This window comes from Moschus berezovskii, chromosome 2, assembly GCF_049115385.1.
Source record: "Moschus berezovskii isolate FMDL1 chromosome 2, NW_MosBer_1.0, whole genome shotgun sequence".
Lineage (NCBI taxonomy): Eukaryota > Metazoa > Chordata > Mammalia > Artiodactyla > Moschidae > Moschus > Moschus berezovskii.
In genome coordinates, this window is record NC_142461.1 from 48830452 (window position 1) to 48846688 (window position 16237).

Consider the following 16237-nt stretch of genomic DNA (forward strand, 5'->3'; position numbering starts at 1 on the left):
CCATGCTGGTGCAAAAGCCACTCAGCTTTTGCTGAACACACCATGATGCTGCTGCTGCTGCTGCTGCTGCTCAGTCACTTCAGTCGTGTCTGACTCTGTGCGATGCCATAGATGGCAACTCACCAGGCTCCCCCGTCCCTGGGATTCTCCAGGCAAGAACACTGGAGTGGGTTGCCATTTCCTTCTCCAATGCGTGAAAGTGAAGTTGCTCAGTCGTGTCCGACTCCTAGTGACCCCATGGACTGCAGCCTACCAGGCTCCTCCGTCCATGGGATTTCCTAGGCAAGAGTACTGGAGTGGGGTGCCATTGCCTTCTCCAGAACACACCATACAGGCATTTAGAAATCAGAATACCATAGGTAACTGTCAGCTCTGGTCATGTCATGTTACTCTTTACTCATTTTCACTCAAATATAAGGTCTTTAAGGCTTCCCTGGTGGCTCAGCTGGTAAAGAATCCCATCTGCAATGCAGGAGACCTGGGTTCAATCCCTGGGTTGGAAAGATCCCCTGGAGAAGGGAAAGGCTACCCACTCAGTATTCTGGCCTGGAGAATTTCATGAACTGTATAAGTCCATGGGGTCACAAACATATGGACACGACTGAGCGATTTTCACTTTCAAAGACACTTTAACATTACCTGTAGCTTGAATCTGATCTTCAAAAGATAGGCCTTCCCTGTTAATTTTTAGGCAGAGTTTTGTGTTTTAAGATGACACTGCAAACGGTGGTAGAAGTATATGGGAAGGGGGGAAATGAACACTCATTGGTGTCAGGCAAATGGGGCTTGGGTGGGTGGGCCGAGGGGTGTTTTCTCCTAGGAAGAAAGACACAGGGTTGTAGCCTGGACCATCCTGAACAATATACTCTTCCTGAATTATCCCATGAACAGTTTGTGGAATGATTTTGGTCATAATAGGTCCTGAATGATCAAATAGACTTATGTATCATGTGACACTGATGAAGGAAAAGTTTTCATTGCTAATAGGTTCAGTATATGCCTATGTTTTATCTCTTTGGCATACTAATAGGAGAGAGATTTGTTTTTTATTTGTCATGGAGTCTATTTGATGGAAATACAGCTCCTCATCTTGGTCCTGCTTAATTTGCTATCAACTCATCTCCTTGTATTAGAAAAGCAGCTCGCCCAGCTACCTCTAGAGTCTGCAGACTCTGGCCACTCAGTATATAGTCAGATTAAGGACTACAACACATTTTTTTTTTAACCCAAACCATACCAAAGTTGTTGGTATAGTTGTTCTCAATTTGTTACTAAAAAGGAAATGATATAAGCCAAAGGCTGTTTTAAGAACTATGCTTCCTCTAAACCCCCAAGTTTGTTTTAACAGATTATGTGTCATAGTGTTTTTATGCTTTTATCTTTGACCAAAGTGTTTATTTTGAGAAACAATTATTAAACTGCATTAAAAACATGCACGATGTTCCAATGCCATCTTGGTTACAATATTAAAGGAAACTCAGACTAAGGCTGGATGAAATTGAACACATATTTCCATGTCAGACTTCCTACCATTTTGCTTGTTTGTATTGATTTCTCTTGACATGGTCTTCTTTTATTGAGCACTAGTCTCTTTTTTTTTTTGGTTCTTATTCTCTCTCTTCCCCCTTCCTCCCCTCCCCAAACCCCCTTCCCATAGCTGTATGTGCTAACAGCAATTGTAAAAGGAGACCAACTTAAATTAAACCTGCCTGGAGTCAAAATGTAATCTAACACCTGTAGTCTGCAATTTGTCATCACTTCATGGATACTATTTTTTTTTTTTAATAACAGATTTCCTGAGTTTTGACCTTAGGATACTGTGTAATCCAAAAAAAATGGCAACAAAACTAAACCATAGTTTTTAATAAGTCTTATAATGTTAGAATGTGAAATTACAACCATAAGAACCAACTCAAGTAACACCATTTGAAGTTAGAAATAGTGCTGAGTTGTACATCTAGGCGGATATATTTTGCCTGTGAAAATGTCTCTGAATGATAAAGTCAAGAGGCAAATGATAATGCTGTGTACTTTCTCCTACACTTGTTCTCTAATACCTTCCTAGGTGACTGAGTTCAAGTTAAGGATGTTTTTAACTCTAAGATCCATTTTGAGTTTTATAGTAAATGGTTTCATTTTCATTAGGGCTAAGACAGAGCTATATATTCAGTATGATTTATGTGGTATAGAGTTTTCAGAGTTTTTAGTGTTGGGATCTCCTTTCACTATTCCTGTTAAGGACTCCAATAATGTGCATATGAATACTTACCATATTAGAAATTAGTTCTGAGAAAATGTAAATGTTTATTTTTTGAAAATAACTATAAATAATATGTGTGTAAATGATATATTTTAATGAAGATCACTGTATCCCCCCCCAAAAAAATATAAGAAGAGTACCATTGTTTTAAATATATTTTTGCAAATATTTTTAACGTCTGACTTAATGGAAGACCTCTGAATTATCATAATTGCTTCTGTATTCATTCTGATACAAAGTATAGCTTGTAGTTTGGTTGAAGTAAATGAAGAAAAGCAACCCTCACACAGACATGTAATTAGAAAAGGAAGGGATATTTTAATAGCCTTTCCAGGAAATTATGATTTTCTTTTTTGATACAAAACTCTACAAGTGGTAGTTTCTTAAAGATTAGCTGCAGAGTGGAATCTAAAATGATATCAATGAACTTTCATGTTTTTTTACATTATAATTCATTTGTCTGCCTTTCACTTTGAATAAGTATTTTACCTATTCATAATTTTATGCTATCAATATTTATAAAATAATGATGTAGTGAGTTATGCAGATCTTCTAAATATTGACAGATTTCACTGTATGACATATTTTTTAAAAATTCTTAAATCATCACCAGTAACATCAGGGAGGTATTTAAGTATAGGGGAACTAAGTTTTTAGTGGAAGCTACAAGTTTTCCAAATTTTTTAGTTTTGCTGGGAAGGTAGAATTTAATCACTGGCAACAAATTGTACGGATTTTTTTTTTTTTAATCAACAGGCTTACTTCATTTTTAAGAAAATGTCTGTCACAAACCTAAGTCTGAATAACCATAATATGCCTGTTGGTTGTTATTTCAAATAAAAATGATATTTATTTCATTACAAAGGTGCTGGTTCAGCTCTCAACTCACACGATTGCACAAATGCTCTTTGCTCAGACAGTAAAGAATCTGCCTGCAGTTCAAGAGACCCAGTTCTATCCATGGGTTGGGAAGATCCCCTGGAGAAGGGAATGGCTATGTACCCCAGTATTCTTGTTTGGAGAATTCCATGAACAGAGGAGCCTGACAGACTACAGTCCGTGGGGTTACAAAGAGTTGGACATTACTGAGTGACTTTCACTTCACTTCTTTCTCATGAGAACTATTTTACTTAGGTATATCACAGAAGTGTATTATCTCTCTTAATCCTTATAAAACTGCAAGGAAGATTTTATAGATTAATAAACACTGTGGTTCTGAGAAAGTAACTTGCTCAGAGTTGCACAGCTAGTAAGCAGATGTGCTTTTTAGGATAAAGACTGGATTCAAAACCAGAACTTTGTAACCTCACAACTCCTGCTAACAACTTTTATATAAAAGCAACCTTAAGGATTATGCGGTGCCCTGGAGGTGATTTTAACATTAAAAAAATTGTACAAACAAATGCCACAAACTATTAGATGTAAGTTCCTGTAATGAGTGATGGTTTCTTTACTTTAAAGCATAGTTTTGCTAAAGGTGAATAATAGCAAGAAAAAGTAAGTTGCACAGAACAAAAATAGTAACCGGCCTGCAATTAGAGGAAGAGAGAATATGGATTAATCTAGTGCAAGGAGAAGGCAATGGCAACCCACTCCAGTACTCGCCTGGGAAATCCCATGGACGGAAGAGCCTGGTGGGCTGCAGTCCGTGGGGTCGCTAAGAGTTGGGCACGACTGAGCATCTTCACTTTCACTTTTCACTTTCATGCATTGGAGAAGGAAATGGCAACCCATTCCAGTGTTCTTGCCTGGAGAATCCCAGGGACAGGGGAGCCTGGTGGGCTGCTGTCTATGGGGTCACACAGAGTTGGACACGACTGAAGCGGCTTAGCAGCAGCAGCAGCAGCAGTGCAGCAGAAGAAAGATGTACTGAGCACTTAGGTGTGCCAATGTGTAGCTCACAGTCCAACAGATGAGAGAGATGTATGATAGTCACATTAATTATTAATTACCGATGCTAAATTCTTCCCATTGAGTTTTGAGCCAAAATTAAAAGTCTTAAGTGCTGATTTTGAAAAAAAGGGAAAATTAGAGGGTAGAGCTAGGTTGTTGAAACTCAAGACAAATATCTCAGTTTTATATTTTTTATATATAATATATTTTAAAAATAGCAGCACTGACTCATTCATTTAACAAATTCTAATTGAGTTATGCATGAGGGCTTTCCAGTTGTTCTAACCAGTTTTTCTTATTGTCTGTTAAGTATACTTTCTCAGAATTTTTAGTAGAAGAATGCTTTCCTTCTTTGGATAAACTATTTTACCTTCTGTTATTTTTGTTAACATTCTGTTAGTTTAGATGAGGTAAAATTAAACAAGTAAAAAGAATTCTGTTATTGACTCAAATGCAGTTAGAAGTCATCTCCTATTGATGTTCACCACCATGGAGAACCTGAAGCTCTGGTGACACTCGCTCACTCCTGCGGGTGAGGCTTGTCAGAGAGAGAGAGGGATGCGGCCACCTGGGAGCCGATTTTAACCCATTACCTATTACCCCACTAGATCAACCATCCTCTATAGTCACCTCCTTAATAATTTCTCATTTTCTCTATATAAAAAAGACCACAAAATCCTGGCATATTATAAGTAATCCAGTTCACCCCATAATGATACAGTGAATTATATACTTTCCTAAACTTAATCATTCAGGATCTTACTTCCTTCCCTGCAGGCAAAAGCCATTATATTTTACACATGGCTCCCAGCTGGTTTTCATTGAGGCCTTCAAAATCTATTTGAACACTGAGCAGTTTAAGAAGAGCTGCTTTATCTTTCTTAGTCTTTGTCATGGTACCATTTTGTCCTTGTGTTTTTAAAATTTTCCATCTCTAAGGCAGAAAAGCAACATATATCCTTATTGTGCTTTGTTACTGGGCAAGGAGGTGTTGGGTTTTATTTTGAAGTTGTTGTCTCTTTTGAATATATTCACAGCCTTTCTTTCTTCATCGCTGTATTCCTGTTCTTTTATACACATGTATGTCATATTTCAGCCCAAAGAGATTTCAGTGAATAAATAAGAACGCACTTATTAAACTTTTAAGTTTCTATTTGATTATATTCTACCCATAACTTATTCATCAACACTTGACTGTTAGAGACAGGACTTCTTATTAGAAAACTTTGTAGACTGCTAGGTCCAGTTATTACAGACTCTCCAAAAATATTTGATAAATGAATTCTTTTTTTTTTACTTTTTTAACCCAAGGTCTATGGTTTTGTTAGGTAGGTAGAATAGGGAAAAGGAGTCCAAAATGGCGGTGGCCAAATGACAAGGAAGGGGAAAGCCTGTGAAAATAAAACAAAGGAAGGTCCGAGGACCGGAGTGAGGACCTCAGGTAAAACAGCCAACACTCCTGGCTGGCCCAGTTTACATAGGGCAGTCCCAGGGGGAAAAAAGCATATAAAAAGAGGAGCCAAAGCTAGCTCTCTCTCTCTGCCGCTCCTCTCTTCATGTCTTTGGATGGATGTGCCCTCACGCCTTGAAGATGGATTTTCCTGCTGTCTTCTAAATAAAATAGAGCTGTAACACTGAGTTGTAACACTGATTTGTCTAAGAGCTATAACACGGTGCGTTCGAGACCTGAGAGCTATAACATGATCTGTCCAAGACCCGAGAGCTGTGACACACTGAGGGGGCTTTAATGTCCGTCACTCTTTAAACATAATTTCTTTTATATATGATAAGCACTTCCAGTGAAGAAGACAGTCATCAGTTAAATGTAAGTTAACTGTTCTTTTGAGGATAGAAGTGCCAATGCATCCTTCTGATTGTTTTGATGATAGTATTGCTATCTGTGATACTGCATTGCAAGTCCAGTTATATATATGAGCTGAGTTTTTTTTACTTTCTCTCTCTCTCTCTCTCTCTCTCTCTATATATATATATATATATATATATATGCTGCTAAGTCACTTCAGTCGTGTCCGACTCTGTGCGACCCCATAGACGGAAGCCCACCAGGCTCCCCCGTCCCTGGGATTCTCCAGACAAGAACATTGGAGTGGGTTGCCATTTCCTTCTCCAATGTGTGAAAGTGAAAAGTGAAAGTGAAAGTGAAGTCGCTCAGTCGTGTCCGACCCTTAGCGACCCCACGGACTGCAGCCTACCAGGCTCCTCCATCCATGGGATTTTCTAGGCAAGAGTACTGGAGTGGCTTGCCATTGCCTTCTCCGCTATATATATATATATATATATATGTATATATATATATATATACAGGAATATTCTCTTCTCTCTAGTGATACTGGTGGTTTCAAGTCCTACTGTGTTTTGGGGTAGATCAGGTGATATGATAATAGATCACAGTAAGGGTTTCCCTCACCCTGATAGTAAAATGCCAAGGCCCTGCTGCTCTGGCTCTGGCCCTGACCACCCCTCACTTGTCATTTCTGTCTAGCGGAGGGCTGTCTGATGCCATGTCCTATGATGTCAATGACAATGCTGCTGTTGGAAATGTGCTATATCTGTGCTGTCCAGTGTGGTGTTGTACAGTGTGATTATCCAGCACTGGAAATAAGGCTCGTGTGCCTGAGAGGGCTAAGTGTTTTTTCTTCTTTCAGTTTTAATGAATTCAGACATGACTGAGCGACTTCACTTTCACTTTCACACATTGGAGAAGGAAATGGCAACCCACTCCAGTGTTCTTGCCTGGAGAATCCCAGGGATGGGGGAGCCTGGTGGGCTGCCGTCTATGGGGTCACACAGAGTCGGACACGACTGAAGTGACTTAGCAGCAGCAGCAGCAGCTGTGTGTGGCTAGTAAGCTGCTGTATTGGGTGGCACAGATTTAACTTGCTGCCTCCCTCGATGTTCTTCAAATATACTGAGTGTACTTCTTCCTCCTAGCTTGTTCATCTGCTATTTTCCTCTGTCTGGGATGCCCTTCTTCATGGCTGGGTCCTCACTTCCTTCAGGCTTCTGCTTAAATGCCACCTCCTTAGGGAGCCTTCCTTGAATCACTGAATCTAAAATAACATCATCTCCCCCCAGTTCTTTTCCATATGCTTTGCTCTATTTTTGCTGATAGTATTTATTACTGCCTGATATCTTATTTATGGTCTACCTCCTTTACTCTGAGCCTTTGCTCAGTTTTCCCATGTGATCTTCCTCATAGAAGACAGGAGAACAGCATGTTTAAGGACATGGGATTTAAAATCAGATATGTTTTAGGTTCCCAGTCCTGCTAATTAGAATCTGTGAGACCTCTCACAAATTACCTATACTCTCTGAATCCCAGTTTTCTCATCATGAATGGAGTAAAAATACCTAGTCCAGGATTATTGTGAAAATGAAATGCATTTATAGATTTAGGCCAGTGTTTAGGTTCATAATTTTTTACACTAATGTAAAAAATGCCACCGTCTTTTATTAATGCCACCATCTGTTATTATTAGCATTATTATTGAATCTACCTAGATATTTCACTGCTATGAACTCTCGTTATATTTAAAAATAACAACAGAAGCTACAAAAGAGAAAGAGAAGAAGACTTTCAAATAAACCTTTTAAAACTCTCTTTGTAGAAATTATCAGAAATGAATTGCTGACCAGTTTAAGCTCAGTTGTGATGGAGAAAAATCCAAACCAAAATGAACTGGGATGAATTGTCAGGCTTCAGTTTGCAAAGGTCATGAGGAAAGGGATGGATAGCTATCTTTACAGAATGATATATTCTGTTATTTGGGAAAATCATGTGAAGAGAGATGATGGACTTTAGGAGTACAAAGGTCAGCTTCTGGGCCCATTTTGAAAAAGGGGAAAAAGTATGAGGCTGGAAAATGTGCAGACTTGGGCAGATTTATGTAACTATCTGGGTGGCTGTTCTATCATACTTACCTTTATTAAAAAAAATCAGAAAACAATCATCTGGGTTTGGAAAGAACTTGTTAGAAAAGAGCATATCTCTGTTTAGTTGGTAGGGCATTCTCTGTCTTGGTTGAAATAATTGTAAATTTTGTAGTTTCAAAAAGTCAATCAGCCAGAAATATATGCCTGCACTGTCAGATGATCTGAGGAACAGGATGGTGTGTAGTCTATCCAGCAGGAATCAGTGACACAGCCTCAGGCTAGAGTTACTCAGGGTGCTGGCTGGGGACAGGAACTAAACTTGAGTCATTCTAGTTAACACACAAGGAATTTCAAATATCCCTGAAAAGTTCAGACAGAAAAACCAAAATTTAGTCAAGTGGGAGTTCAGAAATCAGTCCTATGAAGAAGTGACTTGATCCTGCTGTTTAGATGGAGGATTTGGGAAGAGAGTTTGGACTGCCATCTCTGTCTTTTGGCTCTACTCTACTTTTGTTCAGAGTATTCACACCATTGGAAGAAGTGCTGCACGACAGTAAGAATTCCCTGCTTGTCATAATAATAAGCTACTACAAGTGGCTAGTGAGGAAATGTAGGCAGTTCTTTTTGCTAAAAATTATATACAGACAATAAGCAACTCTCTGCCTGGAGTAATCAGAAAATTTCAGGAGAGTAAAGATAGTTGAGACTTGGGGACTCTTTTTGTCTCAGATATTATGCACATTGTACTCTTTCCTGTCTGGTTAAAGATACTAGAAATATCATTTAACTTTCTTCATGCAAATGCTGTTATGCCTTCCAGCTCAATATAGAATATTGAACTAACCCAGGATCTCTCACTTTATAGATCATTTCTTTTGCTGTTATTTCTCTGAAAAACATCTTCCTCTCCTATGAGGGCAGCGACATTGTCCTTGTTCCTTGGAGACCTACTTTCTTAGACTGACTGTTCCCTATGTTTAAAGTTTCCAACTTTGAGGGTGCTCTTGAAATGCTCCATGTTTCCAGGTTGTTATTGATTCAGTTAGCACCTTCATGAGGAACTGTGAGGACTAAATGAGTTAATCATGTTAAGTTCTTAGAAATGCCTGGCACAGAGTAAGCGTTCAGTTAGTGGTAGCTACTATGATCATGTTTTCCCATTCCATGTGTGGCTTCTCTCTATCTGTGCATTACTACTGCTAGGTTCAAAGTTAGAAGGGGAGGGAAAATAGGGCAATTGGTGGGACCTCAGGAGAAGAACAAACCCTATCATGCAGAAAGATTATAGTAACTTCAAAGTATAGTTTTGGAAAATCTCTTTAAATCTAACCAATGCACAATGGAAAACCCCTAAAGAACCAATCTAATTATTTAATTAAATGGAACCATTATGCTGACTTTTACTACAGAAGGCAAGCATAATTTAGAAAATGGGGCATTTTAATTCTCTTTTGTTTTCCAATTAACGCAACTGCTCTAAAAGGAGGTCCTGTGCTTGAGTGTACATGTTCTATTAGTACATATTCCCTGCGTAATTTCAGTCTCTCTCTTATTCTTTCTCATCCAAAAGAAAAAAAAAAACAACAACAAAAACCCCTCACCTGTTGACATGGAGTTTTATTTATTACAGTGCTCAGGCTACCCAGATTACAACCTTGGAGCAAATATCTTCCTGCCGTCAAAGCTGCCCTGAACACGCAGGCCCACCATGCAGCTTGCCTCTCCCTGTGGCTATAATTAGGACATTGAAGTAATGGAGCTCTCACTTTTTTGCTGATGCCAGCTCACCACAGCAGACCACATGAGTTTACTCTTAGTTGAAAGTGGTAAAGAAAATGCCAAGAACATTCATTTTAATTGGTCAACATTATATGGGCCTTTAGTGCCACCGTTTTATGGTCCTCTGTTTTAGATTTCTTTCTGCCACCGGCCATCAGCCTATTATGATGGGTGTTCTTACGTGCATTTGATTATCCTTTTATTGTTATTTTGATTGTTACTTGTTTATGAATGATTAAAAATTTCATCTTTTTTTTTTTTCTACCTAAGTAACAATTTAGTCTGCCCTAATCCGGGAGTTGGTGATGGACAGGGAGGCCTGGCGTGCTGTGATTCATGGGGTCGCAAAGAGTCGGACACGACTGAGTGACTGAACTGAACTGAACTGAACTGAATAGCTATTAAATTCCATAGAAAAGACTGACGTTTTCACATCAGTGAAAAATTAGTTTTTCATCAAATAGTCCCTGAGATTAGGAGAGATGGTAGGGATTTTTTTCTTAAATGCTTGCTCTGATGCTGGTATTTTGTAGTCTAAAAAATGGGTCATTAGGGTAATGTGTGGTGAGGGTGGCTGTGGTGGTACCAGTGATACTCTAGTGTAACTAGACATGTTTCTTATGCATTGATTGGACTGAGTTCACTTGAACTCTGGAAAATGTTTAATTTGTTACTCTAACATGGAAAACACCATGTAAAATAGGAGAGAATGGTAAAAGAGAAACATGTGTTTTTTTAAAAAGTGAACTCACTATTCTTAAAGGTCTTGGGGGCAGGGCTGATCCAGGAAGTTAGACACTGATCTGAGCGGAGGAAATACAATGTTTGCCTTTGACATTGATAGAATACTTTGTCATGGGGACCTTCACAGTAGCCTTTTAATTACATAGCACTGCCTTTAATGTTGCAAGATGTGAGTAGTGGCCAAATTCCTCTTCAGTGTCCTATGTACCTTCTCCCCTCTCCAGGAAGTCCTTCTGACACAGGCCTCTGAGGAGGACAGGGCAAGTTGTTCTGACAATCTCCTCTGTGTTGCTTTCTTTCTTTAGTCAGATTGAAGAAGTTCGTAAATAAATATTAAAATGGGAAACTATTTCATGCAGAGAGGACATTGTAAAAGCAGTTATGAAGATCAAGAATAAGTTTCCCAACTGGTGTCAAATGCGGCTTCCCTGATGGCTCAGCCGTAAAGAATCTGCCTACAACGCAGGAGACACAGGAGATGTGGTTTGATCTCTGAGTTGGGAAGATCCCATGGAGGAGGAAATGGCAACCCATTCAAGTATTCTTGTGTGGACAGTCCCATGGACAGGGAGCCTGGCAGGCAATAGTCCAAAGGGTCACAAAGAGTCGGACAGTACTGAGTGACTGACCACAACTAGTGTCAAATGACAAAACTAATGCAATGTAATGATGAGTTTGATGTTCTTTATTCAAGGGAGACAATCCATGGATGGGGGCTACAGTTCTTCACAAGCAGTGGAGCAGTTTTCTGGAGGGATTTGGGGTATCATTTTAGAGCATTGGAAGTGGCAACACAGAAGACAGGGCATGATTGGTGGGGATTGCATATCTGACTTTATTTAGAAAGATCAAAGAACAAGGAAGTAAGTATAGAGCCCAGAGCTGGCGTTGCATTCGGGGATGGGCTGAATGGACACCGTGATTCTGGTCAAGCAGAGCATTTACAGCCAACCACATGAAAGTTCAGTCTGCTGGCGTGGCACCAGGCAGGAGTGGCCCCAACTTGGGTCTAGAAATGTTTTTAAAATATTAGTTTTGTTTTATTTTTAAGTGGGGAATAGGTAGAAATGAAAGAGAAATTTAAATTAATTACAACTAGAAAGTCTTGACATGAAGGATAAAAAAAAAAAAAAAAAAGGAACTGAGCTGCAAAACAAAGAATTACTAGTTTGTTCTCTATCCTCAATGGTGGACTAGTGGCTAGGATTCTTGGTTTTCACCCAGGCTAACCAGGTTCAGTTCCTGGGAAGGAAACCAAGGTCTCACTTCAAGACACCAGGCATTGCTGTCTCCTTGACATTAGTGATATTGAGAAGGTCTATTTATGAGTATAAAGTAGTCATCTAAAGTTCATAAGTTAATATAAAGTTGTAAGTTTATATATATATATATATACATAAATTATTGTTTAAAGATTAAGATCAGGGTTAAAAGAAAATAAATTTAAGTTGTTTCTAATTTTATGGTGTATTGATTTTCTGACTCAAATACTATTCCTCTGTTACACTTCAAGAATAATTTATGAGGCTGATATAATAATGACTTATCATTTATTGGATGTTTGGTCTAAGCCAGAGGTGAACAAACTCTGGCCCATGAACAAATCCAAGTTACCTCTTGTTTTTATAAATAAAGTTTATGGCAACATAGCTATGCTCATTTGTGTATGTTCACATTATAAAGATATAATGGAAACATTGCAACAGAGATGATGAGGCCCTGCTAAGGCTAAAATACTTCCTACCTGGCCCTTTGCTGAAAAAGTTTATCAACCTCTGGTTTAAGGCAGGCACTGTTCTTTACATGCAATATGTCATTTAATCCTTACAGCATCCCTCGGAAGCTAGTGTCTTATCCTTTCATATATGATGAAATTGAGGCTTAAAGATGTTTAGTGTCTTGCACAGAGACACCCAGCTATATGAAAGAATCTGGATGTGAATTCATGTGATCTCATTTGTAGAGCCTGCACTTTTCCTCTGGGTTCAGTTTCTTTGTCCTTGGGCTCCAGAGAGGTGGCACATCATACCGGTTATCAGTAAGACCCTGGAGCCAGATCCTTTGAATTTGAATAACCTGGGGTAACATGTGACTTAATTTCTTTGTGCCTCAGAATGGAAACATTACTATTATTAACCTCTTGTTTTGTAGATGAGATTCTGAATCTCCAGAAATTCAGTTAAGTTTTCAGAAGACCTGAACTTACAATGACTATGCATCACTAAAATGCTAAGCAGACAACGTGTATTTTAGAAGAATGATGGCTTTTGAAAGGTGAAATAGTGAATCAAATGTTATTATTATTATTATTATTTTTTTAATTATCAGGTCCTTCACAGACAGCAGTCTCAGCCAGCCAAGGAGAGTTCTCCTCCCAGAGAAGAAGCACCCCCACCACCTCCTCCGACCGAAGACAGTTGTGCCAAAAAGCCTCGGTCTCGTACAAAGATCTCTTTGGAAGCCCTTGGTATCCTCCAAAGCTTCATTCATGATGTGGGCCTCTACCCTGATCAGGAAGCTATCCATACTCTTTCTGCTCAGCTGGATCTCCCCAAACACACCATCATCAAATTCTTCCAGAACCAGCGGTACCACGTGAAACATCATGGGAAGCTCAAGGAACACCTGGGCTCGGCGGTAGATGTGGCCGAGTATAAGGACGAGGAGCTGCTGACGGAGTCAGAAGAGAATGACAGTGAGGAAGGCTCGGAGGAGATGTACAAAGTGGAGGCTGAGGAGGAGAATGCCGAGAAAAGTAAGGCCGCACCCGCTGAAATTGACCAGAGATAATGTGAACTCCAACAGGCAAAGCAATACACAGGTCCAAGGATTTTCTGTTTTAGTTTCTCTGAAAACTTTTTTTTTTTTTTTTTGCCTTATTTTATTTTTGTCTTTTTTGGTCTTTTTGTTCTCCTTCCTTTTTTTTTTTTACATTTCTTTGTTGCACAGGATACACCTGTAGACTGAATAAGTTCAGTATTTCCGAATCAGACATCGCCTTGGCAAAGACACTAAAGTGTTACACTTTACAATGGATTGGATCGTAGTCATTATAATCACAGGAGACTCTGCCTTCATTATCCTTGCACTTATGGAAGAGACACCAGGCAAGTTCCCAGATGAAAAGACCTACGAAATAAATGAAGGAAGCTACAAGTGTGTGTGTATATGTATATGTATATATCTATATATTTACATATATATATTAAATTGCATGGGACAGAGAACTTTACAATCCGAAAGAATAGACTGTGAAATGAGTTCTTAAAGAAGAGACTTGTTTATGTATTAAAAAAAAAAAACCACTTCACAGTGAGTCGCTTTGGCTTTTTGATAAACTGCGGCCTGCTCTCAGGGTGGGGTGACTTATTTTTGAATTCCTATTTATTTTCTGTGTTTGTCCCTGATTTTTTTTTTTTTTTAATTCTATGGCTTCCTATCTGGCAGCTTGATGGGTAATTTTTGAGGTATGTATTTAACTAAATAAATCAACACTGCCAAAAAAGTAAAAGAAAGAAGAATAAAGTGGAAAAAAAAATCAGGGCACCTTAAAATGATACCAGTCAAATTAATCTTAAAGACACAATGCACACTTAAATGACTCGATGTGTTCCGTTACTCAACTTGTCGTTACTGTAGTGAACAGGTGCATTTCTGTGGAATTCCAAACGAGCGAAGCTGAAATTCAGTGCAGAGAAAACTCGTCTATTAGTGCAGCCTCGATAAAATGACATTTTGACATCAGACAAATGGAATTCACAGTATGAGCCACATTTTATTGTGAAATTTATTTACCTGCTCGTGGCTTCAGATCTTAAAATTAATAAGCCTGCTCATTTTAACTTGTTTATTGTTGCTGTTTTCTTTTTCTTTTCTTTTTTTAAAAATAGAAAATAGTTCAATGTAATCTTAAGTTAGAAAAGAAGTTGCTGCCCAGGTAAAGGGGCTCCTTCTCAAATAAATCCCTGTCCCTCCAGCTCCCGAGAGACGTTTCTCATTTCTGTTTCGCTTTGGGCGTCTTCTTTTTCGTACACATTCCATCCACTTAACCAGACATTTTTAGTCCTTGCTCTCATGCACCTCATCCCTTCCCTGCTATGGGAGCAGCCCTAACGAAAACCTGTTTTTAAATCATTGTGCAGCTCCAGGCAATAGAGTAAGCAAAGCAATTTCAGTGGAATCACCTACTCATCATAAACTGAAACATTTTCCCAGTTACCTACATAGCAGTTACCTTACGTAAAGCAGAACTAATGCCGACTGGCTGTTTAAGGGAATGAGCATTAAAGCTGCAATCTACTATAGTTCTCCCACCGTCTTTAGCTTCCCATCAGAAACCATTACTTCCCACTTCTACTTCTAGTCATTGCAAGAGGAGACCTCACCTTCAGAACTGACCAATCGAACCTAACCTGTACTTCAAGGTGGCCATCAAACAGTCCCACGCGGTTGGATTTTTTTTAAGAGTTGTGCTCTCATGCAACCTTGTCAAAGACCTCATGCAATATCACTTTGAAAGTTATTTTCTGTTTACTACACAAGCATTGTAATATAACTGTTAATACTATTTATATATTTGAAAGGTATAAAAGGTCGGAGTTAAAAAAAAAAACCTCTATTTGTAGATATTAACTCAGAACTTACGATATACAGGGAGAAGACGTTGCAATACAAGCTAATTCTAGCTGCTCAGTAACCTCTGGAGTTTTTAAAGGGACATTTTCCTGTACTTTTTCAAATAATGATGTTTAAAAAATTATCTTGACATGAGCGTCATATACCTTTGCAAAAGGATGGTGGTTTGCAGTCAAGCCCTGGGCCCATCCTTCCTATTTCTGTAGTATGCTGCAGCTTTAATCAGAAAGTCCGTGGTTGCTGCTTCCTGATCTCCGAGTTACTCTTTTCCAAATTGTCTTCTTACACTGTTGCTGAAGGTCACTCTGTACATGTAATGGAAACTGATTTTGCCAAGCTCTTACAAGGTGGTTCATCTCTCGATGGCATCCGCATTTGGTATCTTTTACACTTCAACCAAAAATTTATTAGGTATTTTTCAATGCTAAGTCTTGCCTTTTATTTTTTAATTTCACTGCCAAGTTTGCAGTGGTTCTAAGTGAATCTGTGGGCATTTTAGCCTGTGGTCTTGCCAGATCTTTGCGAATTACAATGCATATATGTCTATTTATTCAATATCTGTCATATAATATCTATTTGGAAGAAGAAACTTTCTCTTGTAGTGCCTCTTGACAAAGCACAATTTCTCGCCCCACCCCTTTTTTTTTTGTGAAATGAAAAAACAAATTGTGTTTTATTGCGGTATCAACAATGTGAATAAGGATTAACATATTGTAAATGTTCTTTTTTCCATGTAAATCAACTATCTTTGTTATCACTAAGTGATAATTAATTTTTAACTTATGTGCATTGTTAGGCTGTTAGAATTTTTTGGTTGTTAAAATAAAACGCATTCAAAAAATATGACTTTGTCAAGTGTTTTATTGGGCGTTGCCTTCTTTCCCACTAAAGTTTTCATGTGGAATGAGACCTGGTGAGTGTAAGGAAGCTCCATTCCCTTATTTACAAGACAGCTGTACCTGCAATTATAGATGTTTGAGTCCTACCAATGCAAGAATTTAATCATACATATAAAGGTATCTGCACCTCTGT

General features: G+C 38.6%; 1 protein-coding gene across 1 annotated transcript in view; it reads left to right on the forward strand.

Moving 5' to 3' along the window:
* Positions 1–16018, forward strand: part of SATB2 (SATB homeobox 2) — a 202570-nt gene extending 186552 nt beyond the window's left edge. The window contains exon 11 of the mRNA XM_055398427.2: positions 12899–16018. Coding sequence (XP_055254402.1) covers positions 12899–13360 — 462 coding nt within the window. The 3' untranslated portion in view covers positions 13361–16018. The remainder of the gene's footprint in view (positions 1–12898) is intronic.
* Positions 16019–16237: the final 219 nt, after the last annotated feature.